General features: G+C 54.3%; 3 protein-coding genes and 1 long non-coding RNA gene across 13 annotated transcripts in view; 2 read left to right on the forward strand and 2 right to left on the reverse strand.

Moving 5' to 3' along the window:
* hydin (HYDIN axonemal central pair apparatus protein) overlaps nt 1–2519 on the reverse strand; it is a 56046-nt gene extending 53527 nt beyond the window's left edge. The window contains exon 1 of the mRNA XM_053884813.1: nt 97–2519. The gene's annotated coding sequence lies outside the window, so the exon portion shown is untranslated. The remainder of the gene's footprint in view (nt 1–96) is intronic.
* On the forward strand, nt 2187–7362 carry pnp6 (purine nucleoside phosphorylase 6). Of its 2 annotated transcripts, none has more exons than XM_053884821.1 (6): nt 2187–2224; nt 4315–4490; nt 4586–4689; nt 4759–4934; nt 4990–5180; nt 6038–7362. In XM_053884821.1, exons 1-6 carry the CDS (start codon nt 2220–2222, stop codon nt 6232–6234), a joined length of 849 nt encoding a protein of 282 aa, XP_053740796.1. In that variant the 5' UTR covers nt 2187–2219; the 3' UTR covers nt 6235–7362. The 2 variants fall into 2 exon arrangements, with proteins under 2 accessions (XP_053740796.1, XP_053740795.1); XM_053884820.1 differs by lacking the exon at nt 2187–2224 and adding an exon at nt 2736–2975.
* Nucleotides 7363–8509: 1147 nt separating this feature from the next.
* LOC128770408 (uncharacterized) overlaps nt 8510–27059 on the reverse strand; it is a 40238-nt gene continuing 21688 nt past the window's right edge. For 5 of the 9 annotated variants that reach the window (XR_008416507.1, XR_008416512.1, XR_008416513.1 and 2 more), the window contains 3 exons: nt 15489–19385; nt 14665–15416; nt 12348–14498 (listed from right to left, as the gene is read on the reverse strand). This is a non-coding gene — a long non-coding RNA (uncharacterized LOC128770408). Of the gene's footprint in view, nt 9222–12347; nt 14499–14664; nt 15417–15488; nt 19386–27059 lie in introns of those variants that run through there. The other 4 variants (XR_008416510.1, XR_008416506.1, XR_008416509.1 and 1 more) reach the window with 4 other exon arrangements.
* Nucleotides 23479–26879, forward strand: si:dkey-12e7.4 (uncharacterized protein LOC558132 homolog). Its single transcript, XM_053884822.1, has 6 exons — nt 23479–24044; nt 24206–24257; nt 24920–25107; nt 25348–25518; nt 25595–25705; nt 25910–26879. The coding sequence occupies exons 1-6, from the start codon at nt 23892–23894 to the stop codon at nt 26021–26023; spliced, it is 789 nt and encodes a 262-aa protein (XP_053740797.1). The 5' UTR covers nt 23479–23891; the 3' UTR covers nt 26024–26879.

The raw sequence follows: 27059 nt of genomic DNA on the forward strand, positions 1-27059 counted from the left end.
AACTGCGCGGGCGAACACGGCACGCGGCTATAACCTGCGCTTTAATCATGCTAAGCTACGTTGCTAAGTGGAGTAGCAAAGAAGGTTCTAGCTCACCTTTGTTGAAGTTTAGCGGCACTCTACTAGCTTTCAGTGACACCCGTTTGGTGTGTGTCGAGGTTCTGACGTGAGTGGAGGAGCAAACTGTTGGTTTCTAGGGTCGACGTGTCAACAACATGCTGCACTTTATTTACCGCCAGGTGCTAAGCGAACTAGCAACAGTGGAGTTATCAACGCCGAGTTGTTCTGCGCGACAACAACTTACCTCTGCGGTTCATTCATTCACTTGTGAGGGAAGACACTTTGTTGAGCCGGGTTTCCTTGGTGACGATCTCCCTGACAACCACGCGCCAAACACTCGCGGAGCGTAGGCGCCTACGTCATCACGTCCAGGTCCCCATCACGTCCAGGTCCCCTGCGGACAAAACTGAGGGTATTTCTCAAATGCGATCTATCCATCCATCCATCTATCCATCTATCCATCTTCTATCTATCTATCTATCTATCTATCTATCTATCTATCTATCTATCCATCCATCCATCCACCCATCTATCCATCTATCTATCCATCCATCCATCCATCCATCTATCCATCTATCCATCATCTATCTATCCATCTATCCATCTATCTATCTATCCATCCATCCATCTATCCATCCACCCATCTATCCATCTATCCATCTATCCATCTATCCATCTTCTATCTATCTATCTATCTATCTATCTATCTATCTATCTATCTATCTATCTATCTATCCATCCATCCATCCACCCATCTATCCATCTATCTATCCATCCATCCATCCATCCATCTATCCATCTATCCATCATCTATCTATCATCTATCCATCTATCCATCTATCTATCTATCCATCCATCCATCTATCCATCCACCCATCTATCCATCTATCCATCTATCCATCTATCTATCTATCCATCCATCCATCTATTCATGATTCCTGGCTCACACTCGGCTCCACTGGTGAGCAGACGACTCCACTCGTCACTTGATCTGTCAGTAATTGCCTAAAGTTATAAATTAACGTGTGTGTGGCCACAGGTTCATCGTCAGAGCGAGTTTAAAACGGAGTTTTCCTCGTCTGGGTGGCAGCAATGGCGCGATGCTTCAAACCCTCCTTAAGATTGACCTTCCTGGATAAGGACGTGGGGGGGGTGCTCTGACACACTCCTGTGGGAAAGAGGCTCTGGATCAGAACACATTTCATCCCAGAGCTCAGTGGAGGTGAATTCAGCAGGGTTTGTTTTTTTTCTCTTCTGGAGTGTTGAGCCCCCTGATTAAAGGGTTTTAGTGTTGAGCACGAGTTTCTAATCTTTGATCATGAACCCTAGAAAATATGTGCACTGGTTTCCCAGTCAACCTGCCTCCGCTCAAACGCACAAAGCCCAGCCTGCATTCTTCACTTCTGGGAGCTCCTGTTCAAAGGTGACTGGAAAAACCTGGTCTCCATGTATCTTTCAGGCCAGTCATTAACAAAGCAGTCCACTCACACACAGGTGGTGCTGCTTGCATTGTTTCAGCATTTCACTATATGTTTATGACAACGTGGCTCAAGTCAAACTGAGGAAAGTTTTATTCCTGAGAAGCAACATCATTAAAACATGTCTGTGTTGCAATTGTTGCATTGCAAACGTTTTTCACTGCAGCCAATGCAACATCAGATGCTCTGGCTTTGGAATGTCTCGGGAGTCATTCTCATCCTCCTCAGCCGTCGACATGCGAGCGATGGACACGAGAGGATTCAAGAAAAACCTGCACGACAGGGGTCCACTGGCCGGTCTTCGACCATACGTCCTCTTCTCAGCGGGGACGAGCTTCACGCGGCCTGCTGCGGTCGAGCGGGGAGCCGTCGAGGAGGGCCTCCGTGGACCCTTCCCTCCTGCCCAGCAGAGCCAGCCACATTAGGATTCAGTGGCTGCGTGGGAACGCTGTGGTCCAGGATCGTCTCCGGCGCAAAGTGAACCAGAGCTGACGTCAACTTTGTCAACATTTGCTTTGAGCTTCTCAGTCAACTGATGTGAAACTAGCGCTTTGTGGGACGTCTTTGATGTTTGTTGTGAATCTTTAATGACTTTGTTGTCGATGGCTGTGGTGCGGAGCATTTCCCCACTAATAAAGGCCATGGAATCCCAGCTCATCTAACAGGCGAGCGAAGACACTGATGAGGTAGTGCTTGACATTTCCCATGTTCATAGAAGAATCACTTATGGAACTGATACTTGATCACTATGATCGTTATTAAATACTAGTCGAGTCACTTTGTAGTGAGCTATTGTTATGGCTGCATTGCATTAGATGTCTGCTGTTGTTTAGAACAGAGATGCAACATCCCAAAATGAAGAAGGCGCTTCAGATGAAGCAGGAACACAAGGTCTGTGGCGGGAAGAGTCTCAGCAGTGAGACGTGTCAACTCCAGGCTGCAGAGCCCAGCTCCCCCGGGCACCGGAAACACCGCGGGAAGCGCCGACACCTGACGTCCGTGATGAGGCCGGCGGCATGAACGCACTGCGCGGGCTCCTCCCACACGCTCACGCTCGTGATCGAAAGTGTCCCAGTGGAACTGGAGCGACAGGTGGCACCACGTGGACGCTTCTCTGCTGCGCAGAGCGCGTTCGGCAGGTTTGGATGGGGACAGACGAGTCAGCAGGGCAGCAGGTTCCCAGCCGCTGCACGCTCCAGCGAGCACCGCGCGCACCTCCGATACTGGATTAACTCTGCGCGTGAAGTTGCCGGGCGACGCCCCCTCTTCGCCCTCTGTGACGTCAGCGCGCCGCCTGACCTCCACCGCTCCGCACCGACGCAGGCAGCACTTGGGTCCGTCAGCCGCGCGCCTCCGCTCATCGGCGCTCAGAAACTCATCGATATCAGGAATCGATCCACGGGCAGTTGATATGGAGGAGACTTCCGGTCGGGGGAGGTAGGGTGACACGCGATGCTCGTCAGTGACACCGGACACTGGGTCGGGGGAGGACCGGGAGCGTGTGGCGCGCAGGCCCCGTGGTCCCGAAGGTTCGCTGGCTGCTGCTCGGGCCGACAGCACCAGGGACAGCTCCGGTCCTGGCGTGCTTACGTAACGTCCAGCGCACATGACGGCTGAGCGGCCGGCCAGAGCCGAGCAGTCACGGAGAATACCGAGGCCTCACGAAGACGAGCGCCGCGCCGAGCCGAGCCGAGCCGAGCGCGTGTGGCCCTCCACGCGCTCAGCGTCAACACCGACTTGGTCTGGACTCGAACGGGAGAGAATCCTTTCACACCTCACGCTGGATGAGCGGTCACGCGCGCGCGCGCGAGGCTTCAAAATGATCATTCACTTATGTCGTCACGATATTTTTATTTCTATATTATGGGTAATTTCATAGCTTGTGACGTCACTTTAAATGAATTGAGTTTCCCCACTGTGGGACTAATTAAGGCCGTAGAGTCTCATCTATTCGAATCTAAAATTAGCAGGTTGAATTTGCTGACTCACCACTTCCGTCAACACAAACAGAGCGTCAACATCCTGTCACTCACTGACGTTTCAATACTCACTCTTGGACTCATCCTGCAGCTGAGCGTGGACTGGTTGGACCAGGTGAGCAACATTCGCCGAGGTTCCCAGTCGAGTGTCACTGACACCTGAGGGAGTCGCTCACTGGTGCAAGTGGCAGGCTGGGGACCATCTTTGGAGCCACTTGAGGGTCCGGTCTGTCAACACCGACATCAGTGGGGGGGCGGGACCTCCGTGTTTCCATGTCGACCAGTGAGAAGAGGCACTGGACCCAGGCAGACACACACACTGGAAAGGCGCTGAGACAGTGCCAACCTCCACCCAGCCGCTCGTTTCCACCCTGAGGTTTGTGAGGAGTGAGGGTCAGACGCACCCCTCAAGGCAAGGTCACTCTGGTGGTGCAGTGATCAACAGATCTACAACTGCGGTCCAGCGAAACAGGAAGTGACTCAGAGCAACTGTATACCCAACCTGCAGACTGCCTCAGGTGCCACTCACTCCTCTGGGCCGCAAGAGTTGTGGGCACAGAACCAGCGAGTAGATGGACAAAATAGAAGCCACCAGCAGGGGGCCATGGTGGTCATGTGACTCAGGCTCAGATGATTGGCTGCTGATTCACTTTGAAGGAGTTTGTGTGGTCATGAAGGTGCAGACACCAAAGGCACCTCTGAGACCCGCGGGTCGTTGTTGCATCGCAGTCGACGTGAACCGCCGGATGCTGCTCTCTCTGCCTCTGAAGTCTCATGACTGGTTTCTGTGTTTGCAGCCAAATGTTTGAGTTTGAGCAGTACAAGGAGACGGCCGACTGGCTGCTGGCCCAGACAGACCTGCGGCCCGAGGTGGCCATCATCTGTGGCTCTGGTCTAGGCGGCCTGGCAGAAATGATGGAGGACAAGGCGGCGTTCCCGTACCAGAGCATCCCTCACTTCCCCGTCAGCACCGGTGGGTCCAGACTCCACTCCCCGCTGGCTGGGCCCTGCCTGCCTGTCATGGGCCGCTGGCATGTGGTGACCATGTCTTGACCGTCTGTGCCGCAGTGGAGGGCCACGCTGGACAGCTGGTGTTCGGGACGCTGCAGGGACGCCCATGCGTCTGCATGCAAGGACGGTTCCACTTCTACGAAGGCTACGACTTGAAGACGGTGAGACGACCGACGCCTGCCAGCCCAAACAGGAAGTCACACGCCGCCTGCTTCTGACCCGCCATCCAGGTCACCTACCCGGTGCGAGTCTTCTCCCTGCTCGGAGTCAAGACCATGATCGTGACCAACGCGGCGGGCGGGCTCAACAGCGCCTTCGACGTGGGCGACATCATGATCATCCGGGACCACATCAACATGCCGGGCTTCGCGGGTCAGAGTCCTCTGTGCGGACACAACGAGGACAGGTATGCACCATGCCGTGGCGCGGGGCGCTCCCGTGCTGAGCTGTGGGCTCCGCAGGTTCGGCGTGAGGTTCCCCTGCATGTCGGACGCCTACGACCGCGACCTGGTGGCTCTGGCTCGAGAGGCGGCCGAGGAGCAGGCCTGCGGAGCCTTCCTGCGAGAGGGGGTCTACGTCATGCTGGCCGGCCCCACGTACGAGACCATCGCCGAGTCCAGAGTGCTCAAGCTGCTGGGGGCCGACGCAGTCGGTGAGAAGACCTCCGCCTGTTTCTCTCCCTCCCGGACTGTCCGCCTCCCCGCTCCCAGCCTCTTCTGTGTTCCAGGCCGTTCCTTTCTTCCCTTTGTCCCTTGTTCTCTAGCTTGTCTCCAAATTCTTTCTGACTTTCAGTCTATCTGTCACGTCTTTCATCACTTTTCTCTGTCCTTTCATCTTCAGTCTTTCCACCTGACATTCTTTTCTCAAGTTCTTTTATTCTCCTTCCGTTGCACCGGGTCTCCTGCCCCGGTAGAGTCGGTCCGAGTCAAGGTGAATTTCAGCACCTCCTCCTGGTGGAGCTGGTCTTGAAACGCAGAGCGGAGCTCGCTGCAGGTGAAATGGCAAAAGCTTGATCTGAGCAGTGGATCCAGGAGGAGGTGCGGACCTTTGAGGCTACTCGCGGAAGAGAGACCCCAGAAGTGGGTGGTGTTGCCTAGACTTGCACGGATGCTGAAGCAATGTTGCGAGATAAGTTAACACACCACTGCAGTACGGTGAAGTAGCACGACAGGAAGCTGCGAGAAGATTAGAGGCTTCATCCGCTGGGAGAAGCCCATCCTGTGCAAACATGGAGCTGCTTCCATCGTCTGCAGGAACCTGTAGCTGGCGGCGTAGCGCTTCAGAACAGCAACCCAAACCTAGCCCTCACCCGAGTGGCAACCTTGATGCCCTCTGGAGACTCGTGGTGGAGCCGTTTCCACCCTTCAGAAGAACTTTCAGTCTCACTGCAGTCGCCTGACTTTGTTGCTTTCTTCAGCCCTTGCTCCCGCCGTCTTGTTTCCTAGCCTCCCGTCTGGTCAGGTGCTGGTCTCACCCTTCAACTTGTCCTGGTCTCCTCTGGTCCCGCAGGCATGAGCACGGTCCCTGAGGTGGTGGTGGCTCGCCACTGCGGCCTTCGAGTCTTCGGCCTCTCGCTCATCACCAACAAGGTGGTGACGGACTACGAGAGCAGTGAAAGAGCCAACCACGTGGAGGTGCTCAACACCACCAAGCGCCGCACCCAAGACCTCCAGCAGCTGGTCAGGTGCCTGCTCACCAAGCTCTAGTGCCTACAGGTGTGGCTCCAGCGTGACCCGCGTTTAACCCCCGGGTGTCTGAGGTGGCGCGCACCTGCTGCTGCCTCCGTCTCTACCAACGCTCCCTGAGCTGAGACACCCGAGTCACAGTGGAGTCACCAGGTCGTTCTCATGAAGGAAGTTCTGCACCGCTATAGAAGCTAAACCCACAGCTGCTGTGTCCGACTGAGCTTTCTTCCTCACCGCAACAGAGGTCGGGACTCTCTGGTGGGGTCTCGACACAACAAACACACACATCTGTCCCAGCTTCACCAAACACACCGAGCCTCCTGACCATTAAAAACAAACACATGTGGATCTGCACCGACAAACACGACTGAAACAACTGCGCTGTTTTTGTGATCAAACACACCTGACGCAGACACACCACACACTGGTGGCACCCCAACACACACACAGTCATGTTGGCAAACACTCTCTTACATCACACACGGACTCACACTGTGAAGGCCCCGAGTTCAGCAATGAGACAATCCAGAGGAAACAAGAGGTGCTGCCTGAGAAACAGTCATGGAAGAGTGGCAGGGACAAAGGTATATTTTCTTAAGCGTGAATGAGTCGTCTCAACCCCAGCAGTCAAATGAGTCGTCTGAACCTCAAGAGAGGAATGAGTCGTCTGAACTTCAAGAGAGGAATGAGTCTTCTGAACCTCAGGAGTCGGATGAGTCTTCTGAACCTGAGGAGTTGGATGAGTCTGCTGAACCTGAGGAGTCAGATGAGTCTTCTGAACCTGAGGAGTCGGATGAGTCTTCTGAACCTCAGGAGTCAGATGAGTCTTCTGAACCTGAGGAGTCGGATGAGTCTTCTGAACCTGAGGAGTCGGATGAGTCTGCTGAACCTCAGGAGTCTGATGAGTCTGCTGAACCTGAGGAGTTGGATGAGTCTTCTGAACCTGAGGAGTCTGGTGAGTCTTCTGAACCTGAGGAGTCGGATGAGTCTTCTGAGTCTGCTGAACCTGAGGAGTTGGATGAGTCTTCTGAACCTGAGGAGTCTGATGAGTCTTCTGAACCTGAGGAGTCAGATGAGTCTTCTGAACCTGAGGAGTGAATGAGTCTGCTGAACCTGAGGAGTCGGATGAGTCTTCTGAGTCTTCTGAACCTGAGGAGTCTTCTGAGTCTTCTGAACCTGAGGAGTCTTCTGAGTCTTCTGAACCTGAGGAGTCGGATGAGTCTTCTGAACCTCAGGAGTCTGATGAGTCTTCTGAACCTGAGGAGTCGGATGAGTCTTCTGAACCTGAGGAGTCGGATGAGTCTTCAGCCTTGCTCCCGAGCCCTGCAGACCAGATGAATGTCTTGAGTTGTTTGACCACGTGCGTGCTGCTGCTGGTGACTTAGAGTGTGTGTTGCCTGGACTTGAACCTCTGACTTGACTTGAAATAACCTTCTGATCAGCCAATAAAACTCTGCCCAGTGTGTGTGTGAGTGCCTCACATCGTACGAACACTCTGCATGTGTGTGTGAGCGAACGAGTCAGAGTGAGGTGGTCACGAGTCAGTGCATCCAACTGCAGTGTGTTTGTGCTCTGGCTGAGATCAAAGCATCTCTGCCTGCATCAACACAGAAGCAGAGACGTTCACGTTCCAGGACGTTGACAGAGAAGCAGAGGAGACAGTCCGCACTCCGCCCCTCGCTCACAGCAGCAGCCTGGAACACACCTCCAGCAGAGGAATGGGAACGGTTCCTCTTACATAATTCATCTGCACACAGCCCTGAGAGGTGCAGCACAATGTGCCGCTGAAATATTCATGCAAATGAGTCCGGCAGCTACACAACACAAACACAACACCTCGCACGCTCACATGCCACACGTCACGGAGGCCGGGCCGGGCCGGTCCTCCCAGAGGGTCACATCAGGAGGACCTCAGCAGCTGCGACCTGGATGTGCAGCACAGATCCGTCCATGACCCAGAGCGCTCGAGTCGTGACGCTGACCCCACTGACCCGCTGGGACTCGGCTGTTCTGGCTGTTTGCTGCTCCCAGACACGGTGACGCCATCCCTGGTTGGTCCAGCAGGAACATCTTCCGACTCACAAACGTAGGACCTCAGGCGTCGTCCAGAAAACCACCTTGAGGAACTCTGTTCACAAGGTGTCAGACGTGAAGCATCGCTCACTGGAAACAGGCGCAGAGAAGCTCTTGGGTCACAACAGCAAGGGTCAACTTCAGCGAGGAGCGTCTTGGAAGCAACTCCAGCTTCTCCTCCATATTCAGGACCAGACAAGTCCTCAGGAGTCACCCTCCTCCAGTGCTTCGTCTCCTCCACCTTCACCATTCATGCAGGGTTTGCTGCTCCTCATCCCAGTAGAGAAGGAGGAGGAGGGGATGGAGGTTCCCTGCTCCTGCAACTTAATGGCCTCCTGTGACGGCAGGCCTGTTATCCCGCGCTCATGTGTTCAGGAACGACTCGTAGAGGAAAGACATGGCGACTCGCTCTCCTTCACGAGAGAGTGAAGCCGTGGCTGCTGGACCCTGGTCCTTGTTCCGTCAGTGGACCCGCCGGCACCAGTCGGGTCGTTCAGCACCTGTTCTGTAGCTTCACTGTTCACTACATGGGTTAATCAGCAGCAGAGACGAGTCAGCGGCGTGAAGACTCACACATGGACAGAGGCGCTGCGCACGTGGCTACACACACATGCCTGTCTCTCTATCCTTGTGGGGTCCTCTCCTGGCCGTCACCCTTCCCCCAGCCTCGCACTCTAAACCTAACCATCCAAAACACACCTGAACCAGGACCAAAGTGGATCCAGCCTGTGAAGTGGCGTTGAAGTGGGTCAGTTGAAAGTCTTGCCTTTGTTGGAGACCCACTCCGTGGAGGAGCAGGTGAGAGTGAAGCACCTGCCTGTCAGAGGCTCCGGAACACAGCGCTGCCTGGAAGAGCCGCGGCTGGCGACTCGGCTCTCACCCGGCAGAACGGGACCCCTCAGAGACCCCGTCGTTCCAGATGCACGTCTTGACCTCTGCAGACACAGAGCAGGACCGTTTGACCCTGCAGTGGACACACACAACCTCAAATTGAGGCTTAACCTCGAGGGCTCCAGCCAAATGTCCCCACAAAACCATACGGTCCTCACAAGGTCATAGTGTTTTGTCAAGAATTGGTCCCCACAAAGTAGGATAACAAGCCCACAGTGGGACACACAATCACGCAGCAGTTTCCTCCACATCTCTCTCTCTCTCTCACACAGTGGGAGTCCCGCTCCCAGTGCGAGTGCGCCCCTAGCGGCCGAGCTGCCGCCCGCTTAAATAGCGGGGGGGCGTGTGTGTCCGGCACCAGAGTGAGAGGAGGGTTCGAGCGCAGACGCAGCAAAGTTCGCGGAGTGTTAGTGGAGCATCTCTCGTCAGCATGGCCAAGCAAGCGCAGCCTCCTCACCTGCACCTGGCTGAGGTCACCGCCTCGCAGTTCCTGGACATCTGGAGACACTTCGACGCTGACGGTGAGGTTCGAGGTTTGGGGAGCTCGCGCTCGGAGCGCGTCGCTTGGTGGAAGCTGGGGTAGCGTCTTCACTCAGACCAGCGCGAGTCGCGTTGTGACGGCCACAAACGCGGACTGAAGCTGAGGATGCTTCCTCCTGATTCCCGGTTGATGCGGCGTCGGATAACCTCGCGGTAGAGTTGGTTAAAATGGGGCGCATTTTGATGGATGAATGTATGCGATTTGTTTCAGCACAAAAGTGAAATAATGAAGAGAAAGCAAGAGTGTTGCTTCACTGTGTGATATCCAGCGGAGGCAGTGCTGTTTTGTCATGCTGTTACATACATTCGGTGGCAGAAATTCAACGTGTATTTTCCCCCAAACTGGAGTGAACGCAGCTCAAGGAACCGTGAATCATTCGTGACGCTTATTTGATGGCTGGATTTCCAGACGTTTGACCAGAGGAGGCTGTTCGTCTGCCCTCTTTTATGGATGAGTGCTTCACTTTAGACCATGAGATGGTGATAAATTGTTTCACGGTTTTGTCTGAGGGAATGATTTGACGTCCAAGAAGAAACCTGAAGTTTTCTGAAGGTCAAAGGAGAGATGGTCAGATGTGTTAGAACTGAAGCACCATCTTCAGCGGGGCTCTGTTAGACATGGATGAATCCTGATGTTTTTTTTAGCAGACTCAATTCTTTTCTGTCATTATTCCTTGAGATTGATGGCAGGGTTTCCTTCAAATGAAAGCGATTTCTCGCTCTGCAGACTGGTGTTTGACTTGAGTCTGCCAGTCTTTTCGCTCTCATCCAGACGGGTGTCTGTTCTGTAGTGTCGGGAGGTGACTTGGTCCGGGTGGCAGCTGCTGAAGGATCGATGGTGCTGTTCGTCAATGAAACCATCCTCGTCCTAATTAACATTTAAAGAACTGAAGACTGGATGGAGCGGTGCACCTGACCCCTCGGCGTGAAGGTCACGTGTCTCGGGGAGGACACAAGTCGATGTAGTGAATGAGTGGAGTCGATAAATGACTTGCCAGGAATCGATGAAGCGACAGAAGAGCTCGCTGTTTTGCTGTTCTGAAGTCTTGACTCGGGCACCAGAGTTCCTCGAGTCTCCTCTACTCTCAGCCACTTGGTTTTGATCCTGGAAGTGTCTCCTGGGCCGAGGTGTTGTTGACGTGCCTTGGTCTCAGTGGGGTCTGGATTGAATACTTGGTCTTCAGCTCTGATCACACTGGTCTTCACAGCCATCTTGTGCCTGGTGTCCTCACAGTCCTGGTCCTCATATTCTGATACTGGTTTTAAACACGCCCCCTGCCCCCCAAACCCAGGTCCGAGACTGATGCCTTGGTGGTCCTGGTGTTGGAGATGTTCTTCTTCTGAGCTTCCCTGGCTGCTGAGCACCAGAGGTCCAGGCTCCATCTGCGTCGTCTGAAAAGTTGCTACTGGACTGACTGGGACTCACTCAGGGGTGTATGACTCGGTGTTCCCGCCAGTCTGACCAGGTTTGTCTTGCAACTAAAGTCACAACTAGATGTGAGTGTTGAGTCATTTTGAGTGAGAAGGACTGACTCAGACGGACGTGTTGGACTCACACGCTGTCACATGCCACAGGTGTGTTTGAGTGCCGGCGTGGACCCAGTCGTCCTGGACCGTCCTGCTGGTGTGACTTGTTCAGGTCCGAGTCTCCGCTGGGCTCCGGCCTAACAAGGATGTTCGTGGCTTGAGTCAGACTGGGCCGCGCCGAGCCAAGTCGTGGCTCTCACCGAGCTCTTTTACATGTCGCCCTCGCCGCTTTGCAAACCAGAGCGTCACGTGGAGGTGCTTTAGCCCGCCCCCCAGGTGGCTCATTTGTTTGCCAGGATCGTGGAAACACGTTCGGGAGACGAGCAGCGATGAAGCCGGGTGCATATTCCCGGCTGTCTGGCCCCCTCTGAGCTCAGTCATTTGTGTGAGACCTGGAGAAGAGCCTCAGCTTCAGGGTGGGCGGCTGCGGCGGCTGGAGGACGGACTGTGTGGGGGCAGCGAAGGAGATGTGTGGAGCGCCGACCTGGTTTAGTCGACCCAGGAGGTGAAGCTCCACCCCCTCAGACCCACGAGCAGCACACACACGCTGAGGACGGAACAAAGACGGGAGGATGGAGGGATGGAGGACGGGAGTCTAATGAGGCGGCGCTGCCTGCCGGGCTTGTGTTGAAGTGGTCTGGAGCCATCTGTCCGGCCTCGTGGACCCAGCGCTGGCACGCGCTCAAGCGCTACCTGGTGTCCTCGGAATAGCTGGTGACGAGAAGAGCAGCGGGATGAAGGACGGCGAGCCGACGTTGTGGAAGCTTGGACGAGCGAGAGAAGACGGTGTGGCGTGGTCTGCTGGCAAAGCATCACACCCCGCCAGTCGGGACCCGGCGACTTGTTTGTGTGGAGGGTGGAGGCAAAGTCAGGTTGTTTCTGTGCGACGTCTGGTTACACAACAGTGATGTAAGGCCGGTTGTGTAATCCACGTCTTGAATAATTCAGGATTAAATGAAGCACTCAGCAGAGACCTCCAGCCCCCGTCCCGCCACAGGAGCCGGAGCAGTGGTCAGGAGCCGCCGAGGCAAGGCCGGCGCAGGTGCTGCTGATGCTGGTCTGTGTTCCATGGAACCTTCTGGACCAGGAGCAGGTTTCAAGAGTTCGTCTCAGACTTGGGTTTGAGGGCTGGAGATGGAGAGGAAGAGCATGTGGTGCTGGAGGTGTGGAGATAATGTGGAGGCCAGAGGAGCCCGGGAGGCGTCCGCATGGTCCAGTCAGAGCTGATGGATGCTTCAGTCTGAGGTGTTATTCAATCCTCGGTCAGATGGAAGCTTTCATGAACCTCATGGAGGAGTTCAGTCGGTGGAGCTGAAGGCTCAGTGAACAGCAGAATGGGGTCCAGACTTGCAGAATCCTCGGTGGGTGGGTGTGGAGATGTGGCTGGACCCGTGCTAGCTGGATGTTTGTCAGGGCTATTCTGGAGCAGGAAGGTCATGTGGTTTGGGCCGACGGTCTCCAAGAGGCTCATGTTCTGGAGATGCTAGAAAATGATTTGGTTGGAGGTGAAAACGGATCCTGGATCAAATAGCTATGGATCTCAGTTGAACTAAGCGCAGCATCGCAACGCTAACCTTCAAATGGAGATCATTTCTCACCAGCCAGTCTGTGTCATCGAGGAACCTGAAGGAGCTCAGCTCACATTTCCATCAGCGTTATGTGTTGTCATGAAGCACTGCAACGGTGAGAAGGTGCAGGAGAGCGCCAGCTGATGTGGGGTTCTGTGGTCTTCCAGGTAACGGCTACATCGAAGGGAAGGAGCTGGAGAACTTCTTCAGGGAGCTGGAGTCGGCCCGGAGAGGCGCGGGAGTGGTGAGTTCCACCTGCCTTTCTCTCTTGCTTCAGGTGGACGGACAGCTAACCTCAGCACCCGGACACTGACCCGCAGAGGGCAGCACTGACTGAACACTGTCTCCCCAGGATCCTACCAACCCGACCTTCAGAGAAAAGATGAAGGAGTTCATGCAGAAGTTTGACAAGAACAAGGACGGGAGGATCGAGATGTCGGAGGTGAGAGCTCAGACGTCCAGACTCAGCCGTCTCCTCGCCCCTTTTAAAGCCACGGTAGGACGCAAGGTTCGGGTCGTCTTCCAGTCGGGTTCTGACGTTGAAGAACGGATGAGTGTGAGAAACCGTCCGAGCCAGATTCACGGCTTACGGTCGATCGCACAATCGATTCCACAAACATGGTCTTCATCATCATCATCATCATCAGACCATTAGCGGGTTGGTGTGAGAATATCGGAGGGTGAGATGATTCCGAGCCGATAATGGCACTTGGACCTGAAGGAAGGCGATGAAACCCTCCTTGCTCGCCGTGTTCCTGAGGTCTCTATTATTCATGTCTGAGCTTCCCATCTGAGACTTTGGGGCAGGCGCCTCCCTCGCCTCCATCTCTGCTCTCACAGCTCCACCATCTTACTTCTGCCACTCTCTCTCTCCGCAGCTGGCCCAGATTCTGCCCACCGAGGAGAACTTCCTGCTCTGCTTCCGACAGTTTGTCAGCTCCAGCGCCGAGTTCATGGCGGTAAGTTTCCGCCCTCAGCTCGGCGGGATGCCGCGGTCTGAAGCCGGAGTTCAACACTGACAGAGAGAAGAAGCAGGAGGAGAAACAGGTCCAGAGTGAGGGTCGTGTGACTTGCTCTGGGAATCTTGGGGAATCCTCTGGGAGTGAGGACTCCTTCTGAACTGGAGTCCCGATACGTGGGCGCCGTGTTCGACTCGTGAGGGTCTCACAGCCACCGTGACGGTCAGCGCAGCCGAGCGCAGCACGCCATCTTGTTACAAGCTAGTTGCTAACTGTCAGCCTCAGACATTCCAGGTGCGAGCAGGCAAAAAAACCTTTGGTTTTTCCAACAAAATATAAAAAAAGTATTCTTGATATTATGAACAATAATTTAAAAATACAGCAAAAAAGAACTGAACTATGTATTTAGAGGAACAATTTCGATTGAAAACAACTGCAGCTTGAGGAAAAGAGGAAAGAAACATTTGCACCCGGAAGATCTGGAGGGAGGATACCTTCCCAAACATGCTCAGTTCAAACTACTAGAACCTTTACAAAGAAAGCGGCGCGCTGGAAATGACGTCTGTGCGTGTCTTACGGCTGAATCTCATCAGCTGATGCCTCTGATGTCTGCGTCCATGAAAGTCCCACCAAGCCTGGCCTTGTCAGCGCCGCAGGACTCGTCACTCACTCACGCCGTGACGCTGGACCGTGAAGAGCCTTCAGCCTTCACTCCTCCAGTGAAAGCCTGCAGAGAGAGTGGAGGCTATCAGCAAGCAATTCCAGGTCTGGAGGAGGTGGTCCTGGCCCGGTGTCGGGGCAGGAAGAATGAAACCAGAGGATGAATTACAGTGGCGGGAGAGAGACGGCAGCTGATGGCTACAGTGTAAACACAGCCGTGCTTCAGACCAGACCTGCTGTCTCAGCGTCCTCCACCATCTCCAGCAGGGCTGGTCCTCCACCGTCCTCCACGCTAGCATGGTGCTGCAGCAGTGGTCCTCCGCGAGACAGCAGGGCAGAGAGGCTTTCAGAGGGTGGAAGGAGGAAGCCGACCTTCTATTTTCAGGGTCATGTATAATAGATGAGAGCAGCGTAGCTCCCCTCTGCAGAGGAGGAGATGTGGGCAACACCATCCATCTTTGATAAGGAGCCCGGCTTGGGACAGGCAGCTGCTAGATTAAAACATTCATTAAAACGCCTGGCCCCGCCCCCCCCTCGTATCCTGGGAGATTACACCGGCCGTCCGGCTGCTGGTGTCACCCCTCGATCGCTGCTCTGCACCACAAACACCAGGGAGGGGGAACCCGCTCCACAGACCACGGGTCTCGCTGCCAGATCCAGACGCCAGCAGCAGATGAAAGTTCACGCTCTCTGACTCCCTCTGCCAGAGACAGATCATCTAACTGAGGAGCTTCCTGCCTCAGAGGAGGCCGTCCAGGAAGCCTCCACAGCTGCCTGTTGACGCCGGTGTCGAGCAGTTCCACAGAGCTCCACCCAAGGGCCACGACCATGACTCTCACCTCGGAGGTGCTGATCCTTCAGTCGTGAATCAACAGCTCCTCAGATGCAGGGCACACTCTCCACAGACTTGATCTTCAGGTCAGCAGATCCAGGTGAACCTGAGGGCCAGCTCCGATGTTCAGCCATCATCAGATCAGAGATGAGTCTAGCAGAGGGACATGAGGAGAAGTTTGGAGTCCATGTTAGGGAGGACAGACGCTTGGCAGGTGAGACAGACCTGGACCAAGGATGATGCAGGTGAAGGGGAGGTCCATGCCTTCCAGCATCCACCTTCAGGAGCCGGTGTAGGTTGCAGCCCAGAACCCTCACAGATCCTTCAGTTGAGATGTGACTGGCAGTCTTTAACACGACGGGGAGATGCTGAAGGTGACCAGCACGTTTGACCACACTGTGACGTGGCGCTGTGCTTTGTTGCAGGCCTGGCGCCGCTACGACACGGACCGCAGCGGCTACATCGAGGCCAACGAGCTGAAGGTACGTGAGCCTGGCTCCCACACACACGCTCTGCTCCCAGCTCTCACCCATGTCATGGTCTCCCATCCTCACACAGACGCCACCCAGTCCCCACTAACAAGGTGTCGTCACTTTAGCAGTAGAGCTCTCGAACCTTCTCTGCTCACGTGCGCCTCAATAAAGAGTCCCAGCCTGACAGCACCTTCTGGTCATGTGATCTTTGAGCCTTCAGTCTCAGGGAGGCACCGTCCTGTGTGGGGCGGACTGGTGTCAGACGTTGGAGACCATGTGGTCCACGGTGAAAGGTTCTCAGTCATCCGGACCCCCAGTAAACTTGAGGTCCAGCTGGAGCGATGGAGGACGAGCGAATGAGTCCAGACCTGAGTAAAGTGGCGACCAGACGGGACGCAGCCGAACCTGAGGAGGAGGAGGAGGAGGTGCTGGTGTGCAGCAGGTCACATGAGGTCACCCGCCGCTGCAGCCACTTCCCCTCCCTCCGCACTCGTGGCCGTTACTGTCACCCGTTCATCAGTGAGGATTTTGCCTTCCACACATCAGTAACCGTTCTTGTCCTCCGACGCAGGGTTTCCTGTCGGACCTGCTGGAGAAGGCCAACAGACACTACGACGACAAGAAGCTTCAAGAGTACACGCAGACCATTGTAAGAGTCACACTCACACACACATTTGAGCCAGCTGCTTCACGAGGTTAGCACCAGCTCAGAGGTCATGTGACCCTGAGGGGTACCCCAACGTGTTGGATGGATGGGAGCCGGATCTTCCTCCTCCACTTTTCCAACAGTGGGTGTAAGATCTGGGCCGCCGTGGTCTCCCGGGGAGCGGGCGTCTCTGAGGGAACCTGGTGGCACGTCATCCACACATGCCGAGCAGATGTTCCTTCCCCTGAAGGACAGTCCAGCCGGGAACACGGGAGCTTCACATCAGCGCCAGAGTCTGTGCCGGCTCCATCTGGCCCGGCCCAAAGTGCTGGTGGCGGCGGCGATGCTCGTCGGAGCGCTCGCAGGCCCCGCCCCTCCTGCAGGTTGACGGTTAGCAGCCCAGATGTGCCGACATCTGCGGCACAGTCGACCTGCTGGGTGAAAGACTCGCCCTCATTTCATCGAGGAAGAGAAGCGGAAAGACATGAAGGTCCCACAGGGACCACACTGAGCTCAGATCGGATACGACGTCAGAAGAAAGAGCAGCGCGACATGACAAAGCACCAACTCCTGCGTGTGAAGCTGTGGAACATCTCTGAAGACACTGTCCAAGGCGGCTCGGGCGCCAGGGTCTCTGGGAGAAGCTGCCTGCAGAAGACCAGCAGGATGCTTCCTCAGACTCCACCAAGACTCCCGCGCCAGATCGCACCTCACCTGCTTGTCCATCCTTTTGGAACGTGGCCTATCAGCAGGATTTCATCTCTCAGTTTTTACATGATTTTCCTGAAAACCGAGTTGAGGGAGTCGTCAGGTCAAGTCTGTAGGAGGTTAGCTTCCGTTGTGAACCCAGTCCAGGCACGGACTGAACCTTCCCTGTCCCAGGTGACTGTTCTCTCATGGAAGGCCATAACCCACGGGTAAATGTGGACATAGAACAATATACGTGGATTTACTCCCACGGTGACTTGCACACTATTGAACACACACTGCAGGACCCGCTCTGTTGGATTAGCGACAGCTTAGCGTTAGCAGGCGGAGACTAGACTAGGAGAAGGCTGCATCTTTAGCTTGGCGTTAGCTTAGCAAGAGTGTGCTGATGGTGAGCTGACGAGTCAAGTTCAGTTTGAGTATTTGGGACGTGAGCAACCCTTTTAGCTGGTAGCTGGTTGCCGTGGTAACGACACAAACCCACCTTGATTGAAACAAACGGGCTCCTCGTGAGGAGCTCCAGCTGAACGTCCGTCTCGCTGACGTGCTGGAGGAACAGACGGCTGACGCCTCTTGTTGCCTGAGATTCTCTTCGGTCCTCGCATGGTCCTACTTCTTCTCTCCTCTGCTGCTGCAGCTCAAGATGTTTGATCTGAACGGAGACGGGAAGCTGGGCCTGTCAGAGATGGCCAGGTAAGACACCTGACCTCCGTCCTCACACGTCCACTCACCAAGCTGCTTCTCTCCCAAGGCTGCTGCCCATTCAGGAGAACTTCCTCCTCAAGTTCCAGGTGAGGCTAGTCACATGACGGCTCTGCGACTCGGGACTCTGGCAGTAACCTTCACTCTCTCCTTCAAGGGCATCAAGCTCAACTCGGATCAGTTCAACTCCATCTTCACATACTACGACAAGGTGGGTGAGCTGTTTGCTGATGACAGAGGGAGGTGGAGGTGACAGAGGTGGAGGAGAGAGCGCAGCAGGGTGGAGGCCAGGTGATAGAGAAGCGTGACTCCGTCAGGGGACACGGTCTGGACACAGTAAACACAGCCGCAGCAGGACAGAAAACACACATGTCACGTCTAAGCACATGCAAGGAAAGAATGTAAAAGGTCACGAAGCGAAATAAGGTGCTCAGAATCCCAGTTATCACCTGCTTAACATGTGGAAAATGAAAATGAGGGAAGGAAAAAAAGGAGATATGATACTTCATCTCCTTTTCATGACAACCAGAAACCTATTTTTACTGTCGTGGATCATAAGGACCCAAGGCCAAAGTTTTTTTTTTAATCAAATAATTATTTCAATGGTTCTTTGTTACCAAGGCTGAAATGTAAGAACAATAAAACTGATCATTTAAATTAAAAGTAGCAATGTAAAATGTCATATGTCTTTCATCTAAAAATGTCACGTGTGTTTGGAATAAAAAATATGAGTCATAATCGATGTATCTTCCAGTTTATCATTTAACACAAAGACGCGCGTCCTGGTCATGTGACCTGCAGCGCCAGATGTGTGAAGTCCAGCAGGCCCCGGGTCCGGTCTCAGCTGACCGCCAGATCACGACCTCTGCCTTGTGCTTCCAGGACAGCAACGGCTACATCGATGAGCAGGAGCTGGACGCTCTGCTCCGGGACCTGTACCAGACACACAAGCTGGTGAGCGCCGCCTGACGCACTGCGTGTCATGGCGCCGGCTCTGACCGCTCTCTCCGTCCCCAGGAGGTGGACCTGCAGAACCTGAGGGGCTACAAGCAGAGCATCATGAGTCTGTCGGACGGAGGCAAGCTGTACCGCAGCGAGCTGGAGATGGTGCTGTGCCGGGAGCCCATCGCCTGAGCTGCCCTCTCCCTCTCTCCACGCCCCGCTCCACCACACGTCCAGCTGCCTGCCATCAAAGGCCAGGTGCATGTGCCGGAAACCCCACCCCCCGAGTTCCACCTGGAGAAGTGCACAGCCAGCAGCCACCAGGTGTACGTGACCTCTGTGACCTCCAGCCTGCCTGTCCTCTGCTCTGATTTGGTTTTCAATGTTGGTTTATTCTGTCTGTGGAGACCATCAATTAAACATCTGAAGATAAACGCGCTGATGTCATTGTCAAGCCTCATTCGCCAGGAGCGGGTCAGGTGACCGTCACGTCACCTGACCCGGGGGGTTGGCGTCGCTGCAGACCGTGTTGCCTCCTGGAGAGACTTGCTCAGAACATCCTCCTCGAGGCTGACGGTGAGAAGATCTGCCCTCTGGCTCAGCTCATCTGACGTCTCAACATTCGCTGCAGGGGTCGCCGCTTTTCAGCACCTGGACAGTTGCAGAACAAAGCCTCACAGGTCACAGGTCCAGAGGTCAGGCTCTCCGCTGAAGGTCAGATCACAATGACATCACCATCAAAAATGAAACCAAACCCCCAACTCAGTCAGTCAGAAGAGACACGAGCGACAAATGGCTCTGGTGGGACCAGCGTTCAGACGCCTCAGGAGCCACAGCCGGAGCCCGTTTCTGACTTGAACCAGACCCACTCCATGGCACCAAACCTCAGAACATTCTGAGAGCCACAGTGGCGCACACTGATCAACCACCCAATGGGAGGGGAGCCCCGAGACCTCAGAGGACCACTCCCTTATGACGTCACAGTCAGCACAACTGCCCCCGCACACACGTCTGTAGTTCTGTCAGGGTGATTCTGATGACTCAGTCATTTGATGGAATACCGCCATCTAGCGTTCACCGTCTGTGACTGAACTTTGACGTTTAACATGTTTTAACGTCAGTAAAACAGCAGCCTCGGATCAATGCAGTGAGTCCATGTGTAAAAGCTCGTGGTGCGAGGAGAGTGGCGCGCTTCTGAGTCCTCTGGCTCAGCTCTCTCTTCACCTCCTCAGGACTGAGGACATGACTCCACCGCCACGGTCAGACAGACGTCTCTCCAGCGAGCACCTGACGTCACTTCTGAGATGTTTCTTCCGGGAATGACACCGTTCTCTGCCCACCTCAGGTCTCCAGCAGGACCACCAGCTCCCCCCCCCCGCGCCTCCACACCCACCTCTCCTGTCAGGAAGGAGAGCGGAGAAAGGCGATCTGAGCAGATCCAGGAAGCTCGCCTGGATCAATGTTGCTATTTCAAGTGAGGCCTCCTGCCGCGGCTGGACCCGTCTTTGTTTCCTCTGAGTGTCACATGGCTGCAGGACCACGCTCCAATATTCACTCTGCTCTGACCAGCACCACAATTAAGTCTCCTCACACTGAGACACACACACACACACACGCCCGAAACAATAGACACACAAGCAAAAGCAGCGACAGACCCACAAAGAAGAACTGGCATCTCGCCAGCCCACGAAAAAAAAAGGGTAATGGGTGAGGTCACCTCACTGTGATCCAGCATGAGAGGTGTGTGTTTGATGAGGATAGTGTGGGACAGATGCCTGGATGGAAGAGTGAGTCATGAAAGGCAGGAACCACCGGGTATGAGGACCATTGAGGAACCCAGGAGACATCTAACCCAGAACCAGCTTGAGTTGAGCCTGAGTTTGTGGGGACAAACATCTGCCTTCCCCCAAGTGAAGGACTGTGGAAGATAAGGAACCTCTGGCACAGCGATGGGTCAGGAGGAGGAATGATGGAGCCAGGCAGAGATGGGACCAGCCAGTCCACCAGCAGAAGCAACACAATCAGAGGAGAGGACCGTATCATCTGCTCACAGCTTTCCACCCAAAAAAGGCCAGACAAGAGGATTCATCAACGTCGCTCCAAACCAAGGGGTGTCGACACCCGATCAGGAACGTGGCGCCATGGCAACCGGAACCCCAAGAGACAGGACCAATCAGAAGTGAAGATGAAGTGAAATGTGCCATAAAAGGGTCAGGGTCAGAGCTGAGGCTGAGTCAGGCGCAGCTGTGGAGCCAGAGCTCTGTCAGGGTCATGAGACTCCTCTGTCAGGCAATACATTCGTATTGATTTCTAGTTGTGGGTTTTTGGTGGTCATTCTCACGAGTCAACCAACATGCGCAAGATACATTAAAGGTGTGTATTTCTACAGTGTGTGTGTGTGTGTGTAACAGAGTTGGCCGTCAGGACTGTGTGTCTGTCCAGGATCAGCGACGAGGCCGCGCCTGCCGGAACAGTGCTTCATGAGGACGAGGACTTGGACTGAGGACGCTGCTCTGCTCGCAGCTCAGCTGTGAATGGCAGCAGCCGGTCCAAGCGACCCTGAACGCACCACAGATAGCAGGCGCTCAAGCGACTGACACGTCACAGAAGCTTCAACTGTTGCTCCGAACGGAAACCACGAGCCTCGTGTGAAGCCCGCATGCAGCCGCTGATAGAGCTCCAGAGAAGAGCATGCGAAAGACGTATGAACAGCGTCCAGTGCCGAGTGTGCACCTGTCACGTGGACGGCCGTGTATCAATGATCACAGTACAGTATGAAAATTCATCACCTCATTGGCTGCCTCCAGCGGATCAAGAACAAGCCCATGTGAATGCACAGCATCGGGAGGACAGACAAGAGAAACGGCTCGCAAACACGCTCCTGCGCCAAAGCGCTGGCACAGGGCATCAGCAGAAAACCCCGGGTTAAAGGTTGAACAACAGTCCCTGGTACATTGACACTGGAAAACACACAATGAACTCATCTGCTCATGTCGGGATGTTTACGACTATATCATGATGATTACTGTTCATTTATTGATAACTGATGTACACCTGAACCTACGCTTAACTTTGAAACTGCTCCTGCCTTCAGAGCCAAGGCGAGTGCAGTGGTCAGTAGCTGTGGAGGGAGCAGAACCACTGAGACACGCGGCACCTGTCGCCTGCTCCTTCCACATTTCTACCAACAAGAAAACGGACTTGGCTGGATGAGTGAGCCGCAGAACGACTGCGCCCACACACGCACCTTCACCTGTCAGGCTCCGCCCATCCAAACCTGCGTCTGGCTCCGGAACCAAACGGCCTGCCAACGACTCCACGGAACATGGACTTGTTTGATCAGCATTTCTTATTTGGCTTGGACATTCATTCATTAATTTCTCTCGTGTCTGCTCTCCGTGCCTGAAATACTTTTTGCAAATCAACATGTTTGGCTCAGATCATTGCAGCTTTTTTAGGCTAAAACCTGACTAGTTTCTTACAAGCTCCAGTGCAAAGCTGCTTATTTCCTGTCACGTCGCTTCTGAGCCATAAATGAACGCAGCTTTCACACGAATCTTTTGTCTTCGCCGAGGTTTGTAACCGACAGCGAAGCCCGCTCCAGGGCGCCGCGCGCATTCACAGAACTGAAGTTACATTAGGTAGGTAGTTTGCCCTCCAAACTTCAACTCGGCAGGTTCACACCGAACAGCCAATGGGACTGTCACTGCCCTATTTGCTTCTTCATCCCGTGTCACTGCCCGATGTGGTCCGCCTGCCTGATGCGGTCCGCCGGAAGTTCCGGTACTGGAACCGGATGTTAGAAACACGCATGCGCAAGGTCTACGAATGGTGTATATTGGTTATATCGCATAAATTTGTGTGTTTTTTGAATAGTTGTCAAAATAGTCTATATTTAACTTATACGTTTTTACACTCATGCGTCGTACGATCTGGTCTGTCTGCCTGATGTGGTCCGCCGGAAATGATGGTGCTGAAGCAGGAGGTTACAGACGAACCGCTTTACGGTAAGCAAGCGTTCCTTTGGTTTATTTCTTTGTCACAGCCAAACTGCACAGACCTGACCCTAACCCTAACCCTTAATCTAGATTGTAGAAGTAAAAATTGGAAAACATTTTTTAAAAACTTCACCATGGATGCATGCGCTTTACCAGTAAATGTCAGTTGGTAAAACATGTGCAATTTCCGGTTGCAGTCCCGGAATTTCCCGGGACACATCAGGCAGGTGGATCACATCAGGCAGTGACATCCTGTTTTGCTTCCAGGGCTCAGGCTTATGACGTCATTTCCGGTCCGCGTGCGCACATTGGTCATTTCCTGTCCACATGCGCACATGGGTGTATCTGCTTGACACATAAATTAGAATAAAATTAGTAACGTCATTACGCCATGCCTCACTACACGCTCGTATTTCATCAAGAGAAGCAGAATTTGAATTACTGAAGTATTACGCCGACGCATTAACTGTATTTTAACCTTATTTTATGTATATCACTACATTTGACTTGTACTCAACAATTCGGATATTTTAACAAGATTTCAGATGAAATAATTGGATCTTTCTGTGCAATTTGCATGCAGTTTTCTATCTTGCCTAGGAGGTCTCAGTTAATATGAGTATATACTCAGTAAATTACGTCTTGAAATACCAATGTGCGCATGCGGACAGGAAATGACGTCATAAGCCTGAGCCCTGGAAGCAAAACGGGATGAAGAAGCAGATAGGGCAGCGACAAGGGCAGTGACACGGGCGACGGAGGTCCAGTGGCGTCACCGGACCCCAGCGAGTCCAATCTGAACTCTGATTGGCCAAAGCAACAGTTAATGCCGTCAAAGAGTTTCCGTCAGACTGAGGCTCTTTCCACCCGATCACGACTCAAGTCACTCGCTGCTGCTTGTTCTGTCGGAACCAAAACCCGCTGCCTAGCGGCCATCTTGGGGGGGTTTAGTCCCACAGATCAGAAGCGGGGTTCTGGGCCGCGGTGAGCCCCGCCTTCACGGTCAGGTCGCGCTTGCTGACAGAAATCCTTCGCGGCTTTCTTTGCGCCGGCTACTGATACGAAATCCAAACAAGTGGCGCTTGTGCTTAAATAGCCGTGGGATCCGCTCCCCGCCCCGCCTCCACTCCAGAGAGTCGGTCTGGTCCGCGCAGCGACGATGAGCTGCCCCGCCACCTTCCACGCGTGCCGCTCCGTGCTGGTCACCGGAGCCAGCCGAGGCATCGGCCTGGAGCTGGTGCGGCAGCTGGCGGCGGGCCGCGCTCCTCCGGGCAGGATCATCGCCACGGCCCGCAACCCCGCCACCGCCACGGTAACCCCGACTTTAGTATGGCTCTTTAAAAACGCGTCTGGCTCGTGTCGAAACCGTTATGATGAGTCGGCGTGTGACCGCGACTGCCGCACGTAGAGTCCGCCGCTAGAGGGCGCCGCCGTCCGGACCATCGCTTGACGAGTCTCCCCTCTGACCCACAGAAGCTTCAGGAACTGGCACAGAAGTTCTCCAACGTGCACGTGGTTGGCTTGGGTGAGACCAGGAGAGAGAGAGCGAGAGTGACGTTTGCAAGAGTGAATCTCGTGTGGAGTGCGAGACGGTGACGATGTCACAGTGGTTTCTGAGCTCCGATTCATGTGAGCACCAGCATGAGCAGGTCCTGAAGGAGACGCTTTCATCAGCGGTCTGCGTGCGTGCGTGCGCCTGCTCATGTGGTGGTAGTGGGGGGGGGAAGCAATCCTTGACAAAACAATGTCCTTGTGGGGATGAAAAGTTCCAAATAAGCAGGTCTCAGTCAGGCTCAGGTGAGTCATGTGTTCAGGGGGAGAGGCTGGGGAAAGGGTGATGGCCAGGAGAGGTCCCCACGTGGGTGTGGGTGCGTGTGCGCTTCAGGAACCTTTTATTTTTTTAACCGAGTTTAAGTTCCAAAAATTGCTGTGCTGGTGCAGGAGGAATGAAAAGTACACGTTTAGTATGGCTCAGATCACATGACTAAATCACACACAGATCACGGATCTGATCCAAGTCTGACACCCAGTCTGACCCTGCTCACTGACTGAAACCATGACACAGCAGGACATTCTTTGTTGACACCACATCAACAGACGTCTCCAAGTTTGGGCCACACAGACGGGCACATGGGGCGACGTGGGGAGCGTGACCTCTGACTGTGCTCTGCTCTCCCTCTGCTGCAGACGTGGTGAGCGACGACAGCATCCACAGTTGTGTGGAGGAAGTGGAGCGACTGGTCCAAGGCGACGGGCTCAACTGCCTCATCAACAACGCGGGCATCAGCGTGGAGGCCGACCTCCACAGCGTGACCTGCGAGAAGATGATGGAGAACTTCCACACCAACAGCGTGGCTCCTCTGATGCTCACCAAGGTGACTGGCGTCTGGCTGAGGGGCCAACTGTTCCTTCAACTGGCCACTGGAGGCACTTGAGAGCAGGCATGGTCTGGATCACACGTGAACCTGGCTCACACTGCTGAGTCATGGTGCCAGTGCGGACACACACCACTGGTCATTGGAGCACAGTTTGGGGTCAGGCCGGGTCTGGCCTCTGCTCTGTCTCCAGCCTCCTGGAAGGTCCGTTCTTCAGTTTGCTCTTCTGCTCCCCGCCAGGCCTTGCTGCCTCTGCTGAAGCGAGCGGCGTCTGCGAGATCCGGTGCCGCGGCCAGGCTGGGCGTGCACCGAGCTGTGGTCATCAACATGTCCTCCACGCTGGGATCCATGACGCTCAACACGGGCGAGATGGCCCGACTGGTCAAGTGGTACCCCTACAGGACATCCAAGGTACTGCAGCTGCGTTGGTGGCAGCCGCGGCTCCAGGGTGGGACTCTCCAATCCACTGTCTGCTCTCCGCTCGCAGAGCGCCCTCAACATGCTGACCCGCTGCCTGGCCGGCGACCTGGACCCCCACCACATCCTGTGCATGGCCATCCACCCCGGGTGGGTCCGCACAAACATGGGCGGACCGCAGGTGAGGCCCGGACCGCCGGGGACTTGGTGCTTCCGTGGTGTGTGTGTGTGACTCGGACATCTCTTACAAACCCGTCTCGTTGACCTCCCGATCTGAACAGAATCAGAATCAGATTTATTGCCATGGTCAGTGGGGAGCCCACTAACTAGGAAAGTGTTTTGGAATAAAGTGCTGACATAACAACAAAGCCTGTCTGTTCTCCAGGGGCAGCTGAGTCCGGAGGAGAGCGCCTGTTCTGTCCTGTCAGTCATCGCTGGACTGGAGGAGAAGGACCAGGGATCCTTCCTGAACGAGTCAGGAGAAACACTGCCTTGGTGACGGAGCGGCTTCAGTCACATCCACACTCTTTCATTCAAAGCATTTGCAGGGGAGACGCGTTGGGCAGCAGGTCCAGAACGGACCAAAACACTCGGGATGGTTTGAAACAATCGTGACATCCTGCTTTCTTACTAGTTTTCATGACTTGAGCAGCACCATTTAGTGGCCAGTCACGGTATTGCAGTGGGGGATTTTTTTTTTTTAAGTTTAATTTCTGATAAATAGCACAGGTGGCAGCTACGGAGGCCCGGAAGTGACATGCAGGTGTTTGTTTGTTTTGGATGCGACATGCGTGACTTTCTTATTTTTTTATCCCGAGATAACGGTGAAAAACAACACAAGCATGTCACTTCCAGGATCCGTAGACAGGAGCTCAGAACCTGACGCGAGTCCTTAAAAATGGAGTAAGTCAAGTTACAGTACCTCTGTTACCGGGTGTCGAGGCACCGCTTGAGCACGTGACTCCGCCGCAGTCATCATTAAAGGGACTCAACCTGCAGGAGCGTGGAGTCAAGTCACCGTTACAGAACAGCGCCGCCTCCCCACATTACTTTTACTACAGAAAGGACGCCGCCTCTACGGTAACCGGAGCTAATCCGGACAAGTGACCCACACAACACACGCCAAGCTTCACTGACGTGAGGCGCATTTAAACCGTGTGCACTAACAAGCGCACAGTTGGAGCCGCTCACGTCCGCGGCCTTCACCATCGACCACTCGAGCTCACGGTGCGATGCTGCAGACCCGACAAGCCGAACACCGAGCAGCAGCAGCCAAACGGAGTGGACCGAACATTTCCCAAGCTCTAACTTTTTCATTAAAATGGACATGAGAATAATAAACACTGTGATGTGAGATGCGCTCCGTGCATCACTTTTCTGCTGTTTTTTTTGACAAACTGTGTTGTTTTAAGCACATTTGTCGCCGTTACAGTTTCCATTTTGAATCTGTGTTTACAGGTGTCGTATCAACACGATCAGTGAGCCTTACATCATTCACTGTTATGACACTGTTATTACGAAGCCGTTACACAGCT

The sequence above is a fragment of the Synchiropus splendidus genome, chromosome 14 (assembly GCF_027744825.2).
Source record: "Synchiropus splendidus isolate RoL2022-P1 chromosome 14, RoL_Sspl_1.0, whole genome shotgun sequence".
Taxonomy (NCBI): Eukaryota; Metazoa; Chordata; class Actinopteri; order Syngnathiformes; family Callionymidae; genus Synchiropus; species Synchiropus splendidus.